Here is a 22,155-nt window from a genome sequence, read left to right as displayed (position 1 = left end):
TATTAATATTTGTATTGGTGTTAGGATGAGTCCTCCTTTTTCAAAATTAACTTGGTCCTTTACAAATCTTTATTTTCCATTCATATATTTCAATAAATTTGAGTTATTCAAAAATTCCTGTTGCAAGTTTTATTAGAGTAATTATATAATAACTTGGCAGAACTGATGTCTTTACAATATTAAGATGTTCCACTCATTAATCTGATATATGTATTTTCGTAGTCTCAATTCCTCATTGATTTCTTTTTGTAGATTAAAAAAGTACTTCACAAAGCTCTTAAGTATCCCTTACTGGATCAATTCCTATGCATCATAGTTTTTATTTGCTGTTGTGAATATCTTATTTTCTACTGTATTTCCTAATTGGTTGTGGTTGTTGATACAGAAGAATGCTATTGACTTTTCTGAATTCATCCTATATCTGGCAATTTTGTTGGATTCATTAGTGTTTTTATTTTTTTGGTAAAATGATCAGATCTACACTCAGTGACATTTTTATTCCTTCCCTTTATCTCTCTACCTCTTCTTTTTTCTTGTCTATTTTGCTTATAAAATTAAAAGCAATGAAATTAAAATTTCCATATTAATTATGATGGTTACTCTAGGTGTTTGGTATGTAACTAAGTTAAGGAAACTTTCTGGTCCTCGTTTTCAGATTTTTTCCCCTATTAAAATGTCAAGTCAACATTAAAAGGTCTGTTTCATGTTATTTACAAATAACAAAATTATTTTCTTTGAGAATTTGCAGTTAAGAGAATGTAGTACACAATTATCTTGCTTTTAAAGGAGTGTGTGTGTGTGTGTGTATTTTTGTGATGCTAGGTGAGTGGGTTGAAATTTTGAGTGAGAAGAAAGATAAAAATGTATAACACACCAGCTTTCCTGCTTTCCATCAAATATTTTAATGTTTACCTTGTGTTAGACACTCTTCTAAATGGAGTGTTAGACAATCTTCCTCATTCAGTTGAGACGGGACGCCCGGAAGGACTGAGTCTCGAATCAGGCTTTGTTAGTCAAATCCTGAGTGAGATTTTTAATTTGGGTCCACCTTTTGTAGGTTTTACTGTACCTTTTGTGGCTGTAGTTTTTAGATCTGGAAAGGAAGGGGCTAGCTAGACTTGAGATTGCTTCTAGCTCTGACATTCTCTGTTTTCCCAGCATGAGAAACAGAGAGAATTGAGCTTGGTCTGTAGGAAGAGGCGGTCTTCACGCCTTCAGAATAAAGGATAGAAAAGGAATCTTGGTACTTGGAACTGCAAGGTCCCAAACAAAGGGTGCGGATGGAAGGTGCACAGCTGAGAGGGTAGGTGTGTGGAGGGTTTTGAAATCGCTCATAATTCCTTCTAGATGGATCTGGAAGGTGTGAAAGAGGCTGGGGGAAATAGGGAAGAATAAGGTGGTGTGTGGTGAGGGGGCCACAGGCGTGAAACCGATGCTTTAAGCCCATTTGGGACCTTCAAGCTAGACCTGGCCAGAGGCTGGGCCAGAATCTGGGTTAAGGATTCTAGAGTGCTTGGGGTAGCTCTTAGAGTCAGCAGAATTTATTGGGGGGCTGAAAATGTGGGGAGAAAAAGCAAGCCAAAAATGTTAAGTTTTCTTTATTTGCAGGAAATGGAAATTATATGCATTTGCTCGTACTGATTTTTCAAAGATCTGGCATTTGCATACACAGTCACGGTTTTGGGATGGTATGTTTAGAGACAGGCTAGAGACCGCCTCTCTGGGGGAAAATCACTGTTTTTCCTTTGTACACATGTTTGCATGCATTTGTATGTATGTGTTTTAAGAGGTTATTGATGTGAAGTTATTCGGAAATGTTTAAGATCTATACTGAAGATTTGAAGATGACAAGGGAAGAAATTCTCTAGGCTTAGTAACTTAAAGTTGAAACTCCTATTTCTGTAAGAAGACAGGAATTTGGAAAAGTAGAGAGTGTTACGTGTAATTTTGAAAGTTAATCATGGGAATGAATTTGGAAAATGTCCCAGTTTTAAAATTTTTGTTTCTACTTTAAATCTGTTTTAACCTTGAGATAACTGAATATTAAAAAACAAAACTAAGCAAACAAAAAAAGCAGCACAAATGGAAAGGTTCATATGAAGCTATTTAAGCAAAATAGTGGAATGAATTTGTTTAAAAAACTTGACATTTTATTCGGATACTGACTACCAGGAAAATGAAATTCTGAATGATTTTAAGGCCCCAAATATACTATTTTAAAAACTGTTATTCTTTTCCTCTTTTGTTGATTTTTAAGATATATTTACTTCTGGAAGAAAAGGAATAAATCACAGTTTTTGTGCTTAGTTTTTGCATATTTAGAAATGGTACATTAATTTTTTCTTGGAGGAAGAGAGAAGGAATGTAATGGAATGGTTTTAGTTGGTTACATTTGTTTTTCACAATACATAACCAGGATGCTTTGATTTTTCTGCCTCCTTTGGGCTATTTTATTCTGAAATATAGTACCTTTTTTTCTTTCACTGTGAAAGAATTCAGGGAAGTGAGGAAAATATGCTTCAAATTAAATGTCATTTAAATGTTATAATTAATTAACCCTCAATGACTTTTCCAATTAGAAAAATTTTCTGCAGTTGTTGGGTTGCCATGAATGTATATTTAAAATATTTAAATCCCCTCTTGTTTTCGGCTTTTTAATATGAGCTTCAGCAAGCCTATTGTAAATTTTGGATACATGTTTTAAAAGATTTTTAGGACCAGCTAATTATTTCTTTTCATTTGGGGTTTTGTATTTTGTTCTAAAATATTAATGGGAAATTGCTCATCACTTACTTAAACTAGTTCTTTATCTTTGGTACCCACGTAGCATTGGGATGATGTACAGACACTCTGCGTCTGCCGCAGATGAGTTTTCGGAAATGTGAATCCATATTTTAATGTAACTTTTCTCTGAACCAAACCGTTTTTAGTAATTAGAATGATTACTTTTACTTTTTTTTTTAAGTTAAGGAAGTGGTAAGGCTATGTAAGGCTATGTCTTTTTAAGGTACTGTTGACAAAAACAACCTTTAAGTCCATAAAGTATTGGATTCTGGGACTGTTTACCCTGTCTATTGTACTGGTGCCCAAAGGCTTCATTTTTATTAATTTATGAATGACAATGATGACATTTACTGTATGTTTACTATGTGGCATGTTTACCTACTTCTTATTTCATTCTCCAACAACCCAATGTGGTAGTAATAGTAAAATTTTAGAAGTAAAAACACCATGTTAGCTTCCCAGGCTACACAGCTCGTAAGTGGTAGAATGCATATTTGAACTCAGGCCACTGACTTCAGACCCGGTGCTCCTAACCACTCCCCCACACTGTCTTGTAGGATTAGATTCTCTTGCGTTTCTTAGGGACAGTGGAATGCTATGGAGGCCTCTGGATAGTCCAGCTGATTCTGCTCGAAGCATCCCAGACCGGACTCTCTCCAGCTCATGGCTTGATTTCCCTGGCTGGGCAAATTCTTTCCAGTTCTTCCTCTCCCTTTCCAGTCACACCTTTTCTTCACGCTCACTTTGGCCAGTATACACTAAGCGTACGTGTGTGTGTTCCTTCTGCAAAATTCTTAGGAATGTATGAACTCAAGGAAGAATGTGGGGACCATCCAAGAGGTTGCTGAACATCATGAGACCTGACTGCACGCTGAGTGCCTGGGTGGACCCGGGATCAGCACTTGGTCTTCCCTGCGGCCACATCCTCTGCTTTGGAGCCACGCCATCATCAGGCAGGCACCAGGGGTGACTCTCCTCGGGAAAGGGTGAATCTCACTCCCCCAGAGAAACGGTTACCCTGGACTCAGAATTTTCCGCAGATGACGCACTTGGCATTTCTGGTCGCCCCCTAGAAATAGTGAAGTAAATATTGGGAGAAAATCTGTTGTGTTGTTCCTTAGACTCTGACAGGACTTTATTTTAAATGAGTAGCAAGGATGAATGTTTGACATTTAAGCACAAAACCTGGACATTTTAGACAGCTGTGTTTTGGAAGGACCCCACTCATTCATAGTGATGGCGGTTTGCTGCCTTTTCTCTCTTTTTGTCCTGGTGCCTGATGAACTGTGAGATTTAACCAAGAGTGAGACTTTTTTGCTCATTTTACCCTGAGAGGAGGTCTGCATGTGATTTGAACCGTGAGAATCCCACAGTTCATGGGAAATTAAAGGTTTTTCGATTCAGATTTACTGCTTGTGAATTCAGATGACAGCCATTAAAAAATGATCATGGGGTTAGATGTCCACAGTGGGATAATTCAGCTTCTGGGTGAATTTCATTATTTATTGCCATTTACAGCGATACTGTTCCAACAAAGGTGCCTGTTGCCAGAGCCATCTTCATCTGTAATTCCTGGTGGGTGCTCGTTCTACTCAGAATCTAGAAGGATGTTTCCCCCCTGCAGTCTTGTAGTTTAATTGCTGATCATATAGGTTCTCCAGTAAGTATTTAATGATATTTTGGGCTTCATCAGCATGATAATCGTATAGAAAATAAAGAGTAGGTCAGTGACTGCTTACGATTTTCTGCTAAGTGACCTTTTTAACAGTTTAAACATCAGGAAGACCTTCATCCATCAAGTGTTAAGTGTCGTAAGGAGAGAAACAGGCTTTGGCCACGCAGCTCCCGCATGTCAGGCACTGTGCTGAGCAGTGTATGTGCGTGATCTCATTTCATCTTCATAATGGCTTTTAAAGGTCAATATTATCGTTCCTTTTGTAAAGATTAGGAAATGGATGCTTAACAAGAAAGCTTAAACAACTCTTGCGAGGTCACACAGCTCGAACCTGGTGGAGCTGGGGGAGTGCAACTTGTCTGTCTGGGTTCAAAGCCCAGTGAACAGTCGGTCTTTTCTTGGGTTGGAATAAGCCTCCCAAACAATCCAAATGTATTTTAGTAGACTCTTAATGCCTCGACAAATTTACTCTTATTTAAGGATTAAGGAAATAGCTTTTCCCCCTCCACATTCCAAGTGAAAAGATTGAGGCTGAACGTAGATGATTGCTGCATGTCAGTGTGGTCAAGGTATCTGTGATTGTTGGACCACAGATTTTCTCCAGTTACCTAAGGCTGTTTAAAAGTAATACCCTGCTTCCCAGCTTGGTCTGTATTCCTATTGTGTCCACGTTTGGCCCGGAGAACCTTGACAGACTACGGTGCCATTGCAAGGTAATGTGTCCACCCTGGCTCCCACCCTGCTCCCCAGCCTTCTGGTGATTTGTAAAATTACAGCCATTACCACTGACCGGTGTTGAGTGCTGTGCCTGCTGCCCGAGGCGGAGGCCAGGACTGCTGGGACCATCCTGCCTGTCTGGGTTCCTGGTGCACCGCTGTGCGTCTCTCCCCCTTCCCCAAGCCTGCTCAGGCCTCGGTTCTTCACCAGGTCAACCAGTGCTGATCTTTTTCTTCCTCGCTTCTTTGACATTTTCTGGTTGTGTTTCCAAATTAGCATTTTGTTATGCACTGTCTTACTCTCAGAGAGAGAGAGAGAGGGAGGGAGGGAGAGAGAGGGAGAGTCTTTCTGTCCCGGTGTCTGTGCGTCTTCTATCCCCAGCATAAGCATCTATGGTGAAACACATATTTCTCCTTGTGGATATTGGCACATAGTAGGTATTCAGTAAATATTTGATGATTGGAATACAGAACTGGCGTGAATCCAACATATCATCTAACTGCCTTTTCTCGAGTTGAAATGAGGTCTAGGAGCATTTAGCATGTAAATTTGATGTAGAGTTTTAGAAATTTTGGATAGATAATACATTCCCATGGTTCGAAAGGAAAGAATATGAAAATAAACTACACAGTGAAAACGCTCCTTCTCCCTCTGCTCCTACTGTCTCTTTCCCTGTTTCTGCACAAATACCAGCTTTTTTAGCTTTGCTTATATCCTTCTGGAGTACTTTTGTGTTTTAAACAAGTAACAATAAAAATACTCATTTTCCACATTTTGATACAACTTTTCATATCACAGGATAGCCCTGCCCCTTGCCTTTCTCACTTAACTATGTAGTTTTTGGCCTTTCTTCCCCAGCCCAACTCAGAGACCTTCCTCGTTTTCCTCTCAGGGCCCGGTGGCGTTCCTCTGTGTAGATGGGCAGTATTTTATGTAACCCATCCGTGCTGATGGGCATCTGGGTGGTTTCTCATTCTTTGCCATTAAACATATTGCTGTGGTGACCAGTGGGGACATACACCATTTCATTGGGGCACCACGGTATTGGGGGGTGCTTCCCAAGACAGGGCATTGCTGGGTCACAGGGAAGTGCATTTGTAACTGCTGCAGGTCCTGCCGACTGCCCTCACTCCAGGTTTTCTCCCACCTTATGCTCCCACAGACCTGTGTCTCCACGGTCCTGTCAACAGGTTGTATACTCAGACTTTTGGATTTTTGCCAATCTGATGAGTGAAAGATGGTGTCTAAACGTGGCTTGAATTTACATTTACCTTCTGAGTGCAGCTGAACATGTTTCCATGTGGTTTAAGGGCCATTCATCTTTTTTGTGAACTGCCTACATCTTGCCGTAGTTTAATAGTTTGCGGTCCTTATCGCTTCCTAGGCATTATGTGCCTAATTATAAATTAGAATGATGAGCCTTTTGTCTGTGAAACAAGTTGAAAATATTCTTCCTAGTTTATTGTTTGGCTTTGTTGATGGTAGGAGTATGTCTTTAATTATTTTTTTTCCATGCAGAAATTTTCAGTTTTCAGGTAATCAAATTTATTGAGCTTTCCTTTTAAAAGGTTTTATTTATTTATTTTTTAGAGAGGGGAAGGGAGGGAGAAAGGGAGGGAGAGAGACATCATTGTGGTTGTCTCTTGAGCGCCCCCTACTGGGGACCTGGCCCACAACCCAGGCACGTTCCCTGACTGGGAATCGAATCAACCGTGCTTTGTTTCACAGGCCAGCAGGCAATCCACTGAGCCACATCAGCCAGGGCTATTGAGCTTTTCTTTTATGGCTTTTGGATTTGGAAGTGTTAGACCTTCCCTACCCCAGGGCTACATGTTTTTTCTTCTAGTGCTTTTTTGTCTTATTTTTTTCTTATCTCTTTGATCCATTTGGGGGTCTGTGATCTGAGAGATGCATCCAACTTTGTTTTTTCAGATGACTGCCCAGTTATTTCAATACCACTTATTAAAAGATTTCACCTCCACTAAGTCGAGATGCCATCTTCACTGTATACTGTTATTTGGATCATATGTTACCATAGGATAAAATATAAGCACAGCAGTAACAAATGGGATCAGTTGGTGGATAACTTAGTACATTCACTTATGCAGCAGGCATTTATTAAATGCTTAATAAATTAATCATTATGTGCCAGGCCTTGGGGATATATAGACGAGTGTGAAAGAATCCCCTAAGAACGTAGCTGGGTGGTGAATATAATCCCAATGCAGTGGACTGAGAGCAGAGGGGAGACAGAGACAGGGAGAAGCTTCACACCACAGAGAACACTGAGCTGAGTCTTCAAGGTTCAGCTGAAGTTTGCAGGCCAGGAGGGTAAGGGCATTCTAGAAGGAGGAGCTAGTAAGTGCCAAGGCACAGGTCCGTGAGATTCTGTAGTGTCTGAGGGGCCTCTTGAGCAGTTCTCCATGGCCGTAGTGTGAGGCAGGAGACACAATTGGAGATGAGACCAGAAAGCTAGTTAATGGAAATTGTCTCTTAGATGTGTGAGTGTAGGATTTGAGCATGTAATGTTGTTTCCCTCCCCCACCCCATGCCTTCATCCCTCTAAACTGATGAAGAGGGAAAATTATGAGGAGGGACCCAAAAAAGTGGAATTATCTTCTGGAGGGCAGGCCCCTTGTAGTACGGGCATCCCCTCCTAGGTGAGTGTTGTAGGAACCCATCTGTATCAGTGTACCAGCTGGTGGTGGTGTGAGGGGCTGTGTTTAGCTTCAGTGAATTTTTTTTGAATGACTCTTTCAGCACATTTGCCCATCTCATGATGGGTGATTTATGGGTGCACCTGCCCACACTGTGCTGAGTGTTCAGCAGTTTTTGACCAAAAACCACATGACCTCCATGCCCCATCCTCCCTATTTACCACATCTTGCCCCAAGTGACTTTTTTTGTTTCCCTGGATGAAAAAAAGTCCTCAAAGGGAAACCTTTTGCCGACGTGGAACAGGTGAAACAAAAAATGGCAGAAGCACTTTAAAGGCATCAAAATCAATGAGTTCAAAAACTGTTTTGAGCAGTGGGAAAAAACGTCTCGATATAGGTATATTGCATCCAATGGAGGGTACTTTGAAGGTGACTGAAGTTTAAACATGTAAGAATAAATACACGGTTTTTTATTTAAAAAATTTTGGTTTTGGGGGGGGTCCCCCTCATAAGAGGCCCAAAATAATTGGAAGCCAACACTTGGCTGTGTTCTGCAGGTCGGTTGTTGAGTTTTGACGCCTGTTGCTTATTCTAGACTACTCCGAGCTCCCGAAGCCGAAGTCTCACTTTGCTCCCCCATGGAACACCCAGTTCTGCGTCTCCCTGTAGCCAGAGACACCTCAGTGCGGGGGCCCCCGGTGTTGTCACAATCACGCATCACAAGTCGCCTGCAGCTGCCCGAAGAGCCAAGAGTCAGTATTCCGGCCAGCTTCACGAAGTCAGAGAGGTAGGCTCCGCTCTCCTACTAGGTTACGTGGTCCACGGGAGTTGAGGGCTGACTGTTTCTCTACCAACTTCTCTTCTTTTGTACCATCTTGATAGCAAAGAGAGGGGACCAGCAGCAAATGTCCTATCCACACAGACATGACAGTCCCTCCTGGTTTAAGAAAAATTACTTCTGTGTTTCTAGGTTGAGTTGTTAGGAGACCTCTGTCAGAACTCAAAAGACAGAGAAAGCAAGCCCACAGAAACGTGGTGGTAAACAGAAGCCTGATCAAAGTCTCACGCTCATAGCAAAGGAAAGACAGTACAAAGTGATGTGCAGTCAGGAAATAACAGGGTGGTTTGAAACTCAGGAAGTGCTAGTCCTGAAGCTGACTTCCCCTCTTTTCTGCCCCGCTTCTCTGTAGAAGTGCTTACCTCCTCCTGACCATCACGGACACACTCCAGGTTAAGGAAAAGGTCATTGTCCCTGCAGTCAGAAGACTCTGTTGTTTGTGAGCAGGTCTTCTAACAGCTTGAGCCTGAGTTTCTGCATCTGTAAGATGGTCTGTACCAACAACCCCTCACGGGAGATTCGAGGCTCACCTGTGATCTCGCACGTGCAAACCCTTCAACTGGGAGGGCCTGGTGAACACACGTGGGCTTGTGTTTTGTTGTACGTGGATACACTGGGAGGTCATCAGCTGTGGATCTCAGATTCTCAGCATTCATCCCATCCTTTGCAACTAGTAGCAAGAACAGACTGCATAAAAGAAACAATAGTGGTATTGGTCACCTAACTTGAGTGCTGAGACTTTTTGCTTGCAGCTCACTTGTTTGTGGCCCTGCTTGTCCTCTTAGAGAAGTAGCCTGTCCTCTGTGTCAAGGCAGCGAACGGGACTCTCAGAACAGGGTCTTGCTGCCACCTGAGTCAGCCTGCATCATCTTGTTTCTTAAATGTCGTGAGCCGGGTAGCTCTGTGTCAGCTGACTTTCTTGGTCTGCTTGCTGCCCACAAAAGAAACTCTGAAATCTTACTGAATCAAATTTGTAGATGCAAACGAAAGGCATTTATTTTTTTCTTAATAGATTTACATATGCACTTACTCTTTATTGTCTAATTAAGAAAAGGTGCAGAGTTATATGCTCCCTTTGAAATAGTAACCCTGATGTGAAAAAAAATGATGTTTGGCTATGAGTTTACTTTTGCTACATTGAATGATGTGAGAAATGGTTGTGCATGTGTATATATTGCTTTTCATTTTTCATAGCACCTTTTCAAAAACTACGGAAAAACTTTGAATGTACAAGAAGTGGACTAGAATAATGTTACCCATCACCCAACTCAACACTTCCAACTTTTCTGTTCCTGTTTCATTTATTTTCCCTCACCACTTTTTTTTTATTGTTGCTAGAGTGTTGTAAGGAGATCTTAAATATTTTATCATTTTAGCATTGCCAGTAAGTGCTTCAATATTTACCTAACAGATAAAGACTGAAAAAACAATTTAACCACAATACCATCACATCACTTTAATGTAAACCTCATTGCAGATTTTTTTTTTTTGCAAGTACTTTAGGGACTATTACTGTGAAAAAAGGAAAGAAAAAAGGCAAGTTGAAAGTTCTTGGTATTTCGAGAATTTTTAATTCTATTATAATTCATCTGACAGATTTACTGTTACAGTGATGATAGGAGGGTTCCTGTGTATAAAAAAAAAGGGGTACTTGTGTTTAGTGACCAGTGACCTAAAAAAAGTTGAGGTACTTTAGCTTGAGTTTTTTAGTAGCATTGATGCCAAAATCTTTTCTACCTCCGTTTTCTAAAAAGTCTAGTTTTTAAAAGAATAAAAGTATGTCCTTTGTGTATGCATGTATAAAATGTTAATTATATGAAATATATAATGCAAATATACATTGCAGAAGAAATCTAAAGAAGAAAATCAGAGTTACCCATAATGCTCCTTTCCTTCAGATGACCACTACTAATATTTCAGCGAGTTCACTTCTGGATTATTTTTTCTTCCGTATTAGTTGCATATATAGATATGTAAAAGATTACATAGTATGATCTAAACTTTGTAAACAATTAATACATATATGCTGCTTTTTTTGCTTTCTATTTTATTTGTTGGGCAGGGGGATTATTACAACTTCCCAGAGAGTCTCATTGTGTAAATAACAAGTAGGCAAAATGTTTCCATAGCCATTTTGATTTCTTTTTGTACTCCTAGGCAAGAGTCTTTCTCTTCGAGTGATTGCTGTTATCTGTTGATGACCTTTCTCGCTGAAAATTAATTTTAAGTGAGCTGGTTAAGAAGTATGTAAAAACATTGGTAGTGGAGAGAATTGAAGGCAGAGTTGAGCGTTTTGGTTCTCAGATGCCACGCCCAGCTTCACTCTGATTGGCGAGGGGTAGCTGTTTTGTGACATCTGTCATTTTGTGATGTGGACAGGTTCACCTTGAGAACTGTCTGAGCAGATTTCCTACCAGAAAGTTCTGCAGCTTAAAAAGTATATTTCAGAGTGTACAGGCTTCTGCTGTTAGATTCCTCTTGTTTATCTATAAAATAAGTAGAAGAAAATGGCATAGCATTTTTAACCCAGCTGTACAGGGAAGATAAACCTAGGACCATGGAAGCAATGGAGAAAATCATCGCGTACAAGACAGATGTGCCTGAATTCCCAAAGAATAAAAGAAAAATAGCCCAGCCAAAGGCAGTAGAATAAATTTTAAATGGAATGCCATAGCTTGAGTAAAAATAATGGGACAGTTTAAAAGATTAAATGGTTATCATCTAAAATATAAAGAATTGAGATAGCAAAGGGCAGTGCCCAAAGCCCTTTCTGGAAGTGGTTAGGAGAGATAAGTTTGGAGAATTGGAGGCTCGGTGCCGTTGTGAGGAGAACAGGAACAAGTCGTCACCAGCAATTTGAGGAAGAAAAATTAGGAGTACTTTGTCTATTGGATTACTGGAAATAACGATCGTCCGTCATTGGCTGGGGTATTCGTATGTTGTTGGCAATTTTGCACATTGTCTTTTTGCTACAGTCTGGTGATAAATAGGAAGAATTAAACACAAAATAAAGCTGTGTATTACCATTGACTCATAAATTTGGCATTCGGAGCTCTATATATATCCAGAGGAAATAACCCATGAAGGAAGAAAGTTCATTTGGGTAAAACTATTTGTACTAATAAACAGATGTAAGAAAAAACTCATGGGAGTGACTAAGTACACTGTAATATTCTTAACATACTGAATTACTGTGTATCAACTTAGGATAAAAGTGCTGTCAGTCGCCCTGACTGGGTGGCTCAGTTTGTTGCAGTGTTGACCGGTGCACCAAAAGGTTGCAGGTGTAATCCCCGGTCAGGGCATATGCCTAGGTTGTGGGTTCAGTCCCCGGTCGGGGTGTGTACTCGCGGCAACTGATCGATGTTTGTCTCTCACATCAGTGTTTTTTTTTTTTCTCTCTCTCTCCATCACTCTCTAAAATCAGTAGAACATATCCTTGGGTGAAGATAAAACGAAGTTCTGTCAGTATTACTAGTACCTGGGCACGTGGAAGTGAGAGAAGAAAACCAGGGTACAGAATCATATGCACACATTGGACTCCACGTCCATCTTCATACAGTTCAGAAATAATTTAAAACAGTGGTTCCAGAATTTTGCATTTTTCTTGCAAATTAAAATTTAGAATTTTGGGAGCACTGTAAGTATTGCTGTTTTCTTATTTTGTCCACTAAGGACATTTTTTAAGTGTAGTGCACGCTTAATGCCTCCTCTCCCCACGAAAGCAATATAATCTCAGAATAAAGAGCCACTTGTTGCATGCAGTAAAGAGCTACATACTTTATTTTCCTGTTTTACTATCTTATCTTGAAGAGACTTCGTTATGGGTTGATCACGGCCTGTGACTCTGTCTTTTTAAACCACAGAATACCACTGATTTTTAACTTCAGAGTGATTTTCACTGCAACCTGTCTTCTCCATTGCCAGCTTTTCTTCCTTCGAGTGCATGCCCTACCCTCCTGAATGAAAGCATTTCATCGTACCCCCCTTACTTCCTGCTGTCCACAGGATATAAAGGTTGAACTCTTGAGGGTGGCAAAGGAGGCCTTCTATCCTCTGTCTCTACCTCCCTGGCCTCGCCTTCTGACTCATGGTCCCTCCTCGTCCCCACCATGGACTTCCCACCTCCCTCTGTTGGCAGGTCCATGGCCCAGTAGAACCTCCTGCCATGATGGAAGTGGTCTGTAACTTCGCTCTTCACTAGGGTAGGTAGGTGGGGCCGATGAGGTCTTAAAATGAGCTAGTCTGAATTGAGATGTCTTGTAGATGGAAAACGTGCACTCGATTTCAAAGACTTAGTTCAAAAAAAGGTATTATGTTTAATAATGTTTTATAATACTCATTACACGTGGAAATGAAAATACTTTCTGTATCTTGGGCTAAATTAAATATATTAATGTCACTTGTTCCTTTTACCTTTTTAACTGTGCCTGCAGAAAATTTAAAATTGTGCAAGTGCCTCGCATTTGTAGCTTGCATTCTGTTTCTCTTAGGCAGCACTACTCTAGACTGTGCCCTTGCTCACTCAGTGATTGCATTCTCCAGGTATTCATTGAGCACCTACTATGTGCCCGATGCTGGCTTTTTATGCTGAAAGCCGTGTCTCATTCATCTTTGCATCTTCTAGTCCTAGTTCAGTTTGCTGGGTGTGTTCATTGAACATACTGATTGAAGGACCCACTTTCTAGCAGCTGGAGCACTTTAGACGTGGAATGTGGAGGTATCCAAGGGTTGATTGGGTAATTATATGGGGTGGTTGTGAGTGAGGGGCAGTCTGGCTGTTGGTTGAGTCAGATATTCAGAGGGTCTCTTCCCGCTCCGCTAGCCCTGGGGGAGCGGCCGCCTGAGTGAGTGTGTGAGGAGTGAGGGCGGGCGGCGGTGAGGGCAGTGTGAGCCTCTGCATGTGCCGTCGCAGTTGTTTCATAGAGAGAATCTCACATAGCGTTAAACATCAGTCTGCCCCCTCGGCTGCTGAGTGTGTGCTGATCGAAACGTATGGCATTCACTTGCATCTTAACTCTTCCTACTCAGCACTTATACTTTTAATTACACGATACCACGTTTTAAAACATGGCTCACATTAATTTAAATGGACGCAAGTTCAGATGGGACAAATAAGTCCAGTGTGAATTTTATAAAATTCTTGTTTGCCAGATGCTGTTTGAAATAATACAACCCTTACTACATGTGCACCCTCATGATGCATGTGTGGGTGCCCAGCCTCCATACATGTGTGCAGTGAATAGGAGAAGGGGAAGCCAGGGCATTTCTTCCTTTCCTAATTCCGCATTACTGTTTCCCAGAGGAGGCTCCTGCGGTGTTCTGTGTATTTGTGAGCATGAGTGTGAGTGTGTGTGCACACACAGATTCGTGTGTGTGTATGGGGCTATTTCTGATCCACAGTTGCTTTTATTTTAACCATTTCTTCCTTGGATTAGCATTAAGAAAATTCCCTGAAGAGGGTACCTACTAAAATTTTTCTCTAAATGTAAATATGTTCGTAGGTGTGGGCATCACAAATATTTGAAAAACAGAATACACTTTGGGGAGCCCCGGATTGTTGTGGCTTTGACCAAATGCTCTTCAGTTTTGGCACTTGAGACTTAAAAAACAAAACCAAACCAAACATTTAATTTAGTAGGGAAACTTTGTCTGGATTCTGTAGTTTGATGAGGGAAAGGTTGCGCTGTTGAATTGCAGTGGGTGTGTGTGAGACATGCATTTAGATTTAATGAAGCTTTCAATTAGAATTTATCGACCAATAGGAATTATTCTTCTACTACACTTTTTTTTTTTATTAGTTTGCTTCCAGGCACACGCCCCTTTCGAAGAGAGAGAGCTGTTTGCCGCACCGCTTAGTTCTGGGGTGGATGAACTGTATTGAGGCTGTGTAATTTAATACAGCTTTAAATCTTTCACAGGGTATAATAAAATATGTGGGAGAGGTGTGTGTTTATAACATGTGGAGGAGAAGCTCCTTCCCCAGCCATGTGAATTTATGCGTGTTTCTTCATGCAATCGCACTGTTACATTTACTGAAGGCACACACAAAGGAAGTGCGCGAATGACGTTGCCGTCTTTGTAAATGATACTCTCTCCTTTCAGGGTGATTCGGCTCGATCCTGGTGCCTGTGAATGTAGGGTAAGCCTGTTCAGAAACCTTGATTCACGGACAGCCTGTGCTAAGGAAGCAGTAGCTGTAAAATGTCACCCCGGCAAATTTTATTAGCTGACCGATTTTAAGGCAGCAGTCAATCTGGGCAGCATTAAATACAGGCCATCCCATCGCCAGGGAAACCACGTCGGGGGCATAAAGTGGACTTTTTTCCTTTGTGTGAATGGAATGTTGATTTTTGAAAATGTCCTAAACTAATTCTCCTGTGCACTTTTCAGATAAATGATAAAGAAATATCTCTAGCAAGTAGTTTGGGTAGTGATTTGCCATCTTTTCAAATACGTCTGCTCCAGACTTCAGTTTTCAAAAATTATACTGTGGAGTTGATATCAGTGATTTCCAGATGTTTTTCAAGCAATAGAGTGTTATTTTCTAATAAAAATGTTACAGACCCTTACTATTTAAGGAGGGCAGGTAAAAGTAGTATGTATTAGCGCAGAGTTCCCTTAGAAGGTGAAGTGGGCATTTACTGGTCATGCAGCAAGGTGACCTGGGGGTAGTGAATATCTGTGACCTGCACTGCGGTCCCTTACCAGCCTCTGCGTCTGCGCAGTATGAAGTAAACGGCTGTGTGATCGGTGGGTTTGGATCCCGTGTTGGTTTCCCGGGGCTGCCACAAATAGTCCTGCAAACCGGGTGACTTGAACAGCTTCGATTTATTCTCTCATGAGTCTGGAGGCTGGCCGGGGAAATCAAGGTGCTGGCAAGGTCGTTCCTGCTGGAGACTTGGAGGGAGAAGTGTCTCATGCCTCTTCCTAGCTTCTGGTGACAGCTGGTGACCCTTGGCAGTCCTTGGCTTGAAGATGCATCCTTCCAGCCTCTGGCTCCTTTGTCATATGGCCTCCTCCCTATGTGTCCCTGCTTCTGTCTCTCCTCATGTGAGGCCTTCAGTATTGGATGTAGGACCCGTCTTGGTCCAGGATGACCTCATCTTAACTGACTACATGGGCCAAGACCCCATCTCCAAGTAAGTCACATTCTGAGGTTCCAGTAGACTTGGATTTTGAGGAACACCTTTATGAAGTGAAGGCCTTTCATGCAAAAACACTTGATGATTATTCTTACATTTTTTTACTTCATGATGATGACTTAGTACAAAGAGCCATCCGTGGGTGCTCCAAGCCCTTGGGCTGGTTTTTCAACGTGGAAAGCCTGGCGTGGCTCCATAGCAGGTCTGGCCACACTGTGGGGCTTCCAGGGGCAGGTCTAGTCCAGGTGGCGTTTGTTGAGCACAGGGGAAAGTCACCTTGTCTCTGGGGTTCTCGCCTGTGCCCTCTGACCTGTGCGCTGAGGTGCCCAGGAAGGGTTTGAGGGCAGACTGGCTGACAGGCCCAGGCCCTCTCTCAGAAGTTCTGGCTCTGCCTTACCGGAGCCTGGGGCAGTGTGGAGGCCCGGTGTGTGCGGCCAGTGCATTCTTGCTCTGTCGTGAGCCCTTCACCGGGACGATGGAGCCCAGTGTGTGCCCACACACCCGAAAGGAGCTCACACGTATTGAGTGCTGACATAAGCCTTCCTGAAGCCTTACACCTGAAGTAGGGTCGTGCCCACTGTATAGACGAGGACACGGAGGGGCCAAGCTCAAGCGGTTGCAGCGAAACAAGCGGCCGTGCCAGAGCTGGGGCTGCCTCTCACTACTGGGTGCTCATGAAACCCTCTGTCAGTGCTCCTTGCTGCCTCCCGCACCCAGCAATTTCGCCTCCGTTGCTGCGTGGTGACAGGCAGGGTAGTAGTGCTTGTGGCCTACGGCATCGTAGTGGCCACAGGTACCTTACCTTACTTTACGTGTGATTTTAGGTGATAGGTGGTGGTAAAGGCAACAGGAAGTTTTCATTTTTGTAGCTTTGGATTATATTAAACAGTTGGTCCCAAGTGTCATTTTGTAGATAAAAATCTCTACCTATGTAGATAGTAAGTAACTATAGGGCTGGGACACCTGTGGTAGGTACCGGGCCCATAACTGGCTGTGTGACCTTGGGAAACTCATTTGACCTTGGCCTCCATCTGCGAAATGAAGGTTCCTAGTTGTCACCAGCTCAAAGATGCTTTGGTTGTCTTTAAATCAGAAGGTGATGTCACGGTGAAAAGGAAATGATAGAACTTCTTTCCGAAGGCTATTCTTCCCTCCACTTTCTTACTTTCATTCCTTGGTTATTATTTTCTCCAGTGGAAGTAGATAGGTCTGTGAGGAAACATTTCTGTATTTTTATTTCAGGCGAATTCCTTGTATAATATATTCTTATACCTTATTTTGGAGAGATTCCGATGTAAGACATACATGATTTACATTGGTTGTCTGATAGGAAATGAGAACCATAAAAGCAAACAAAAACTTGTGTCCTGTATTTTTGGGGAAAAAAATAAAACTGTTACTATTTTAGTATACCTTTTAATCTCCAACATAAAAATAATTGTCCTTCTGACATGCTACTGGGAAAATCATTTTCTTTTTTTTTTTTCCTGACTTGTACAACTGTTTCAGCATACCGCCAGAGTACACATCCATCAGCTTAATGCTCAGGAGGTGAGGTGAGGTGAAGGTTTCTTGTCAACAGAGGAAGTAGCACAGCAAGGCATGCTATTTAGAATTTACCAACACTTGGGCACATAAATCATAGCACTAATACTTCATAATTACACAGCGCCTTTCATTTGAGATTCTAAAAAGAATTTATAGAGCAGCTTGTGAGACGTGACAGCTGTATTAAACTCTGGGCTTGGAGTATATTGATAGCGATAATTCAAGAACCAGAACTTGGACGTGGGGAAAGGTGCCCTCCTGCTCCGCCCAGGGGAGGTGGGCTGCGTATTGAACTGTGTCAGTTACAATAATTGGGTCACTTGAGATTTGTAGCTATTTACTTTTGTTCAGAGGTCACTTCTATGTTAACGCTTGTTTCTTTGAACTAACTAGAGTTTCGAGTTGTTAATGAGCACACATGAGGTCAGATTTAGAAGGACACGTGTATCCATAGAAATAAGTGTTGGCCATATGTTGACAAAGAGCTTTCTGACTCCTCTCTCCCAACCTCGTGACCAAAGCTCATGCCTGTTCAGCTTCTTAATGTGTATACATGTGTTGCCACATACATGTTTATAGGTGCCTATATGTATACGTATTTTTTAAAAAAATAGTCTTGTTTAAAAAAACAAAGCAAAACATCAACAGTAGCACATTATACACATCGGTATGACCTTATTGTATCCTGTTACGAACTTTGCTGCTTTCACTTGGAAATGGCTCTTTATCAGTATGTGCAAGAAATATATTTCTGTTCTTGATGTCAGCAGAGTTCTCTTTTGTGTGGCTTAAAAACCGTGGCACACTTCAAGGCTGCTCTCCAGGCCGCAACCCTGTGTGTGGTCTTTACAGCCTGGGCACAGGCGATTACCAAGGCTTTGCCCCGAGGGCCCCATGCAGAGAAAGCTGCCCGCCCCGCCCCAGACTGGCTGCACACACAGGCCAGGACTCGGCCCCCACGCCCCCTCCCACGTCTGCACTCCCGGCCCAGGCTCTCTGCCGGGCTCCCCTTGTTGGAGAAGGGGGCTTGTAGACTGTTCTCCACTCTGATTCAGTCCTCAGTGCTTTTCCATTCTTGCCTTTTCCCATTCCGTGTGCAGAGCAAAGGTCGCCTCCCCCGCCGTCTACGCTGAGGGACCTCACCCTCGCTTGGGCTGGTCCATACGGGAAAACAGCCCCTTTTTCTTGTATTGCCTCTTGTGTATTTTATCACAGTAAGGAAATCAAGCCTTACTTGTCACCTTCGGTTTGGCTTTTTGCCCTAAGTGACCTCTTCACCTGTCAGCTCAGCTCTCGACACTCTTGATGAACAGTGTAGGGTGTTTCTAACTTTTTGCTCACAGAGGGAATATCTGTGTCCATGTGCTGCCCAGCAAAAGTGAAGACCGTGGGTGGAAGGTTCCTTGGCGGGACTGTTGACACCACCCCTGGTGATGTTCGAGAGCGCGGTTTATACCGTATGGACTCACCCTGTTATCAAACTTTGCATATGCCAGTTGGCGAGGGGAACAATGGTGTATCATAATTTTAATTTCTCTTATTTTAAGTGAGGTTGAGTATCACTTATATTTATTAGAGCAGTTGCCTTTCCTTTTCTTCAAATTGTGTTTTCTTTCCTTTTTTGTTGAGTCTATGTTCTTTTTCTCACTGATTTCTGGGAGTTGTTTGTGTACTAAGAGAATTCATTTTCCTAATTTTTCAGCTGCCCTTTCAGTTATTTAGGGTATTTTGTTCTGTGCTGATTTCTACCAATAATTACCAATATTGGTCGAATTACCAATAGCTTTTCTGTAGAGATTTGGAGCTCTGTATGTTATCCGTACTTAGCGGAGTTCTTTTCCACAGCAGGCTCATTTCAGAAGCACCCATCTTTTCTGTTATGGTTTTATTTTTTAAACAGCTTTATTGAGATATATTACATACCATAAACTTCACTCATTTTACGTTTGCAGTCCAAGGAGGTTTAGTGAGTTTCCGTAGCTGGCTAGTGGGACTACAGTTCAGTGTCAGAAACTCCCGTCCCTGCGCTTTACTCTTACACAGGTAAGTATTTTCAAGAGTTATGCTTATGTTTTATTTTTATCGTTGAATTTTTGGGTGACCTGGGATTTATGTGGCGCAAGGAGTGAGAACAGCACCCGTCTGTGTTTTCTTACCACTTCCAGCACCGTTTACCTGCGCGTCCACGGTTTCCCTGCTGCTGCGGCTGTGCTGCCTAAACCCCACCCTGAATTCAGTGTTTGGGTCTGTCTCTGGTCTTTCTCTTCTGTTTCATTCATTTGTCAGCCGATCCATGTTCGAGAACCACAGTGTTTTATGTATTGTCACTTTAGAATATGCTTTAGTACTTGGTGAGGCCATTGAGCTGATGGACCTTAGTCCTGCTTCATTTTGGCCATTCCCGGGTGGTTCTTCTCCATGAGAACTTCAGAGGCACCTTGTCTGGGTCATAAAAATACCACAGCCGTCACCACAATATTGGCTCTTTAAAAAAAAATTAGGATCACCTTACATTTATACGTTACTTAAGAACTGGCACAGGAATAACGTCCTTTTTAAGAATAGAGGCATAATTGCTCATATTTGAACTCACTTCAGTGTTCTTTTCTGTCCCTTCGGAGCATTTTGACACATGTGGACTCTTACCTGTTCCTTTCAGTTGCTAAGTATTTGTCTCTTTTACGGCAATTGCAAATGGGATTTTCCCCCCCGTTATATTTTCTGATTGGGCGACTAGATTGTGTGGCTTGTACACAGGGAGGATACTGTCTTCTGTGGGTTGGATTTATTCTCAGAAATCTAAATACATTCTGTTATTGTTTGTGGCAGTTTCTCTGATTTCCTTGGGTTTGCAGGGGTAAAATCTTATCTCTTGCAATTAGTGATAATTTACTTCTCTTGATTTTGATCAAATTTGTTTTAATAATGGTACTGGCCAAAACAATTTTAAATAGTAGTGGTTATTGTGATCCTTCTTGCTTTAGTCCTAATTTTGCTAAAAGTGCTTTTAGTTTCCCCATTAAGCATGAAATGTGTGTGTGTGAATGCGTGTATAAAATGTATATATATTATGTAATATATGTGTAAGATGTGTAAAACATATTTTTAGAAATTGAGGAGAAATATGAATTCATTTGTTTGATAAATATTATTGCAGGCCTGTTATGTTCCATGCAGGAGTCTAGTTCTGGGAAGACGGTGGGAAGTGAAACAGACAAAGCCTTTGTTTTCAAGATGCGCAAACTCTGGTGGAAGAGGCAGGAATGGAAATCAAAGAATTACTAAATGTCAGGTTCTATGAAGTGAAGTGAGGAAAAGGGTAGAGAATAATGTGAATTTTGGATGATCAGAAAGGGATTTAGAATGCTTTCGAGTGTCTTTTTATCCGCTCTGTTTTCATTTTCATTTGACGTTTTGGATGCACTGGCTGTCTTCGGAACTCTGCCCCTTTCCCCCAGCCCTGGTCACTAGCGTTTCTCTTTGGCCAAGGGACTTCAAGGGAAACCCAGGGATTGATTTGTCCTCTGTCCATTGGTTGGTATTTGCTTGTTCTCATATTATTTCCAGGATGCTGATTGTTTAAGAAATGAACTGATTTTGTTCGAGAACAGGATAATTTATCACCTTGGATAGAGATACTGTTGCTAAGGCAACTGGCTACACTCTGGGACCGCAATCTGCAGACGTGACACCTGATGAGATCTCGGGGTGCCTTCAAGCTCCCACAAACAATAGCTCTGCCTGTGTTACTGCAGGCCCGACAGTTCCTGTGGTCCTTCCCTTTTCTCTCTCTACTGGCTGCTGAAATGTCTGTCTTTGACTCTTCTCCCAGCTCCTCCCTCCTTCAGTCTCCTGTCTGGGATGACGGGAGAAAGGTGGGCAAGACTCTGGTCTTCCAGGGTGAGTCAGAACCTTGGCTCTCTTCTTCCGAGGGGACCACTTGCTTCCTTCCGGGTGACCAGTCTCAGGTGAGACTCGGGGTCATCGTAGCTAGTTGCTCATTTGACAGGATCAGGATGGAAATGTGGACTGTGGCAACTTCTTCATGCTATGTAAGTCCCCCCAGTCCCCTGTTTTTATTTTTTTAATTGTGGTATGACTGACATATAATATCGTTAATTTCATGTGTACAACAATCTTTCAATATATGTAACTATCTCAAAATGACCACAGTAAGTCTAATTAATAGCCGTTACCACACGTAGTTACAAATCTTTTTTCTTGCGGTGAAAACGTTTAAGATTTACTCTCTTAGGAACTTTTTGACACGCAGCACTTGTATTAACTGTGGTCCCCATGCTGTATGTTACATCCCCAGGACTCATTCATCTTATAACTGGCACTTTGTACCTTTTGACCCCCTTTGCCCATTCCCACCCCCAGCCCCACTCCCTACCTCTGGCAGTCAGCAGTTGTTATCTGTATCCATGACCTTGGTTGTTTTGTTTTGGGGTTTTTTTGTTAGATTTTACAAATATGTGAAATAATGTGCTATTTGTCTGTGACTTACTTCACTTAGCATAATGCCCTGTGTGTTAGTCTTTATACGAAAAGATAGTGCTACTAAGGCATCATTACATCATGGTCCATCATCTGTACTGTAATTCTTATTTCCTATATAGGCCTCTGGGTCTCTTTCTCCCTGGAGGAGCCTGGTTTTAAATTTGGCCAAACCGTGTCTCACCACCTCCACCATTATTGCCCTGTTCCGTGAGGCTGTCATCTTGCCTTTTAACTATAGCTCCTGCTTCCGCCATTGCCCCCACCCTGTACTTTCCACATAGCAGCTGG

At 42.0% G+C, this 22,155-nt stretch overlaps 1 protein-coding gene across 2 annotated transcripts in view; it reads left to right on the top strand.

The window, feature by feature from the left end:
• OSBPL10 (oxysterol binding protein like 10) overlaps nt 1-22,155 on the top strand; it is a 236,330-nt gene that overhangs the window by 119,777 nt on the left and 94,398 nt on the right. The window contains exon 4 of one of the 2 annotated variants that reach the window (XM_053929548.2): nt 8,429-8,620. The exons of the other annotated variant lie outside the window; for it this stretch is intronic. Within the exon in view, the coding sequence (XP_053785523.1) occupies nt 8,429-8,620 (192 nt within the window). The remainder of the gene's footprint in view (nt 1-8,428; nt 8,621-22,155) is intronic. 2 annotated transcript variants of the gene reach the window in all.

Source organism: Desmodus rotundus, chromosome 8 (genome assembly GCF_022682495.2).
Source record: "Desmodus rotundus isolate HL8 chromosome 8, HLdesRot8A.1, whole genome shotgun sequence".
Classification (NCBI taxonomy): Eukaryota; Metazoa; Chordata; class Mammalia; order Chiroptera; family Phyllostomidae; genus Desmodus; species Desmodus rotundus.
The sequence above is the reverse complement of the archived record's forward strand: the minus strand, read 5'-3'. Positions and strand labels throughout refer to the sequence as shown.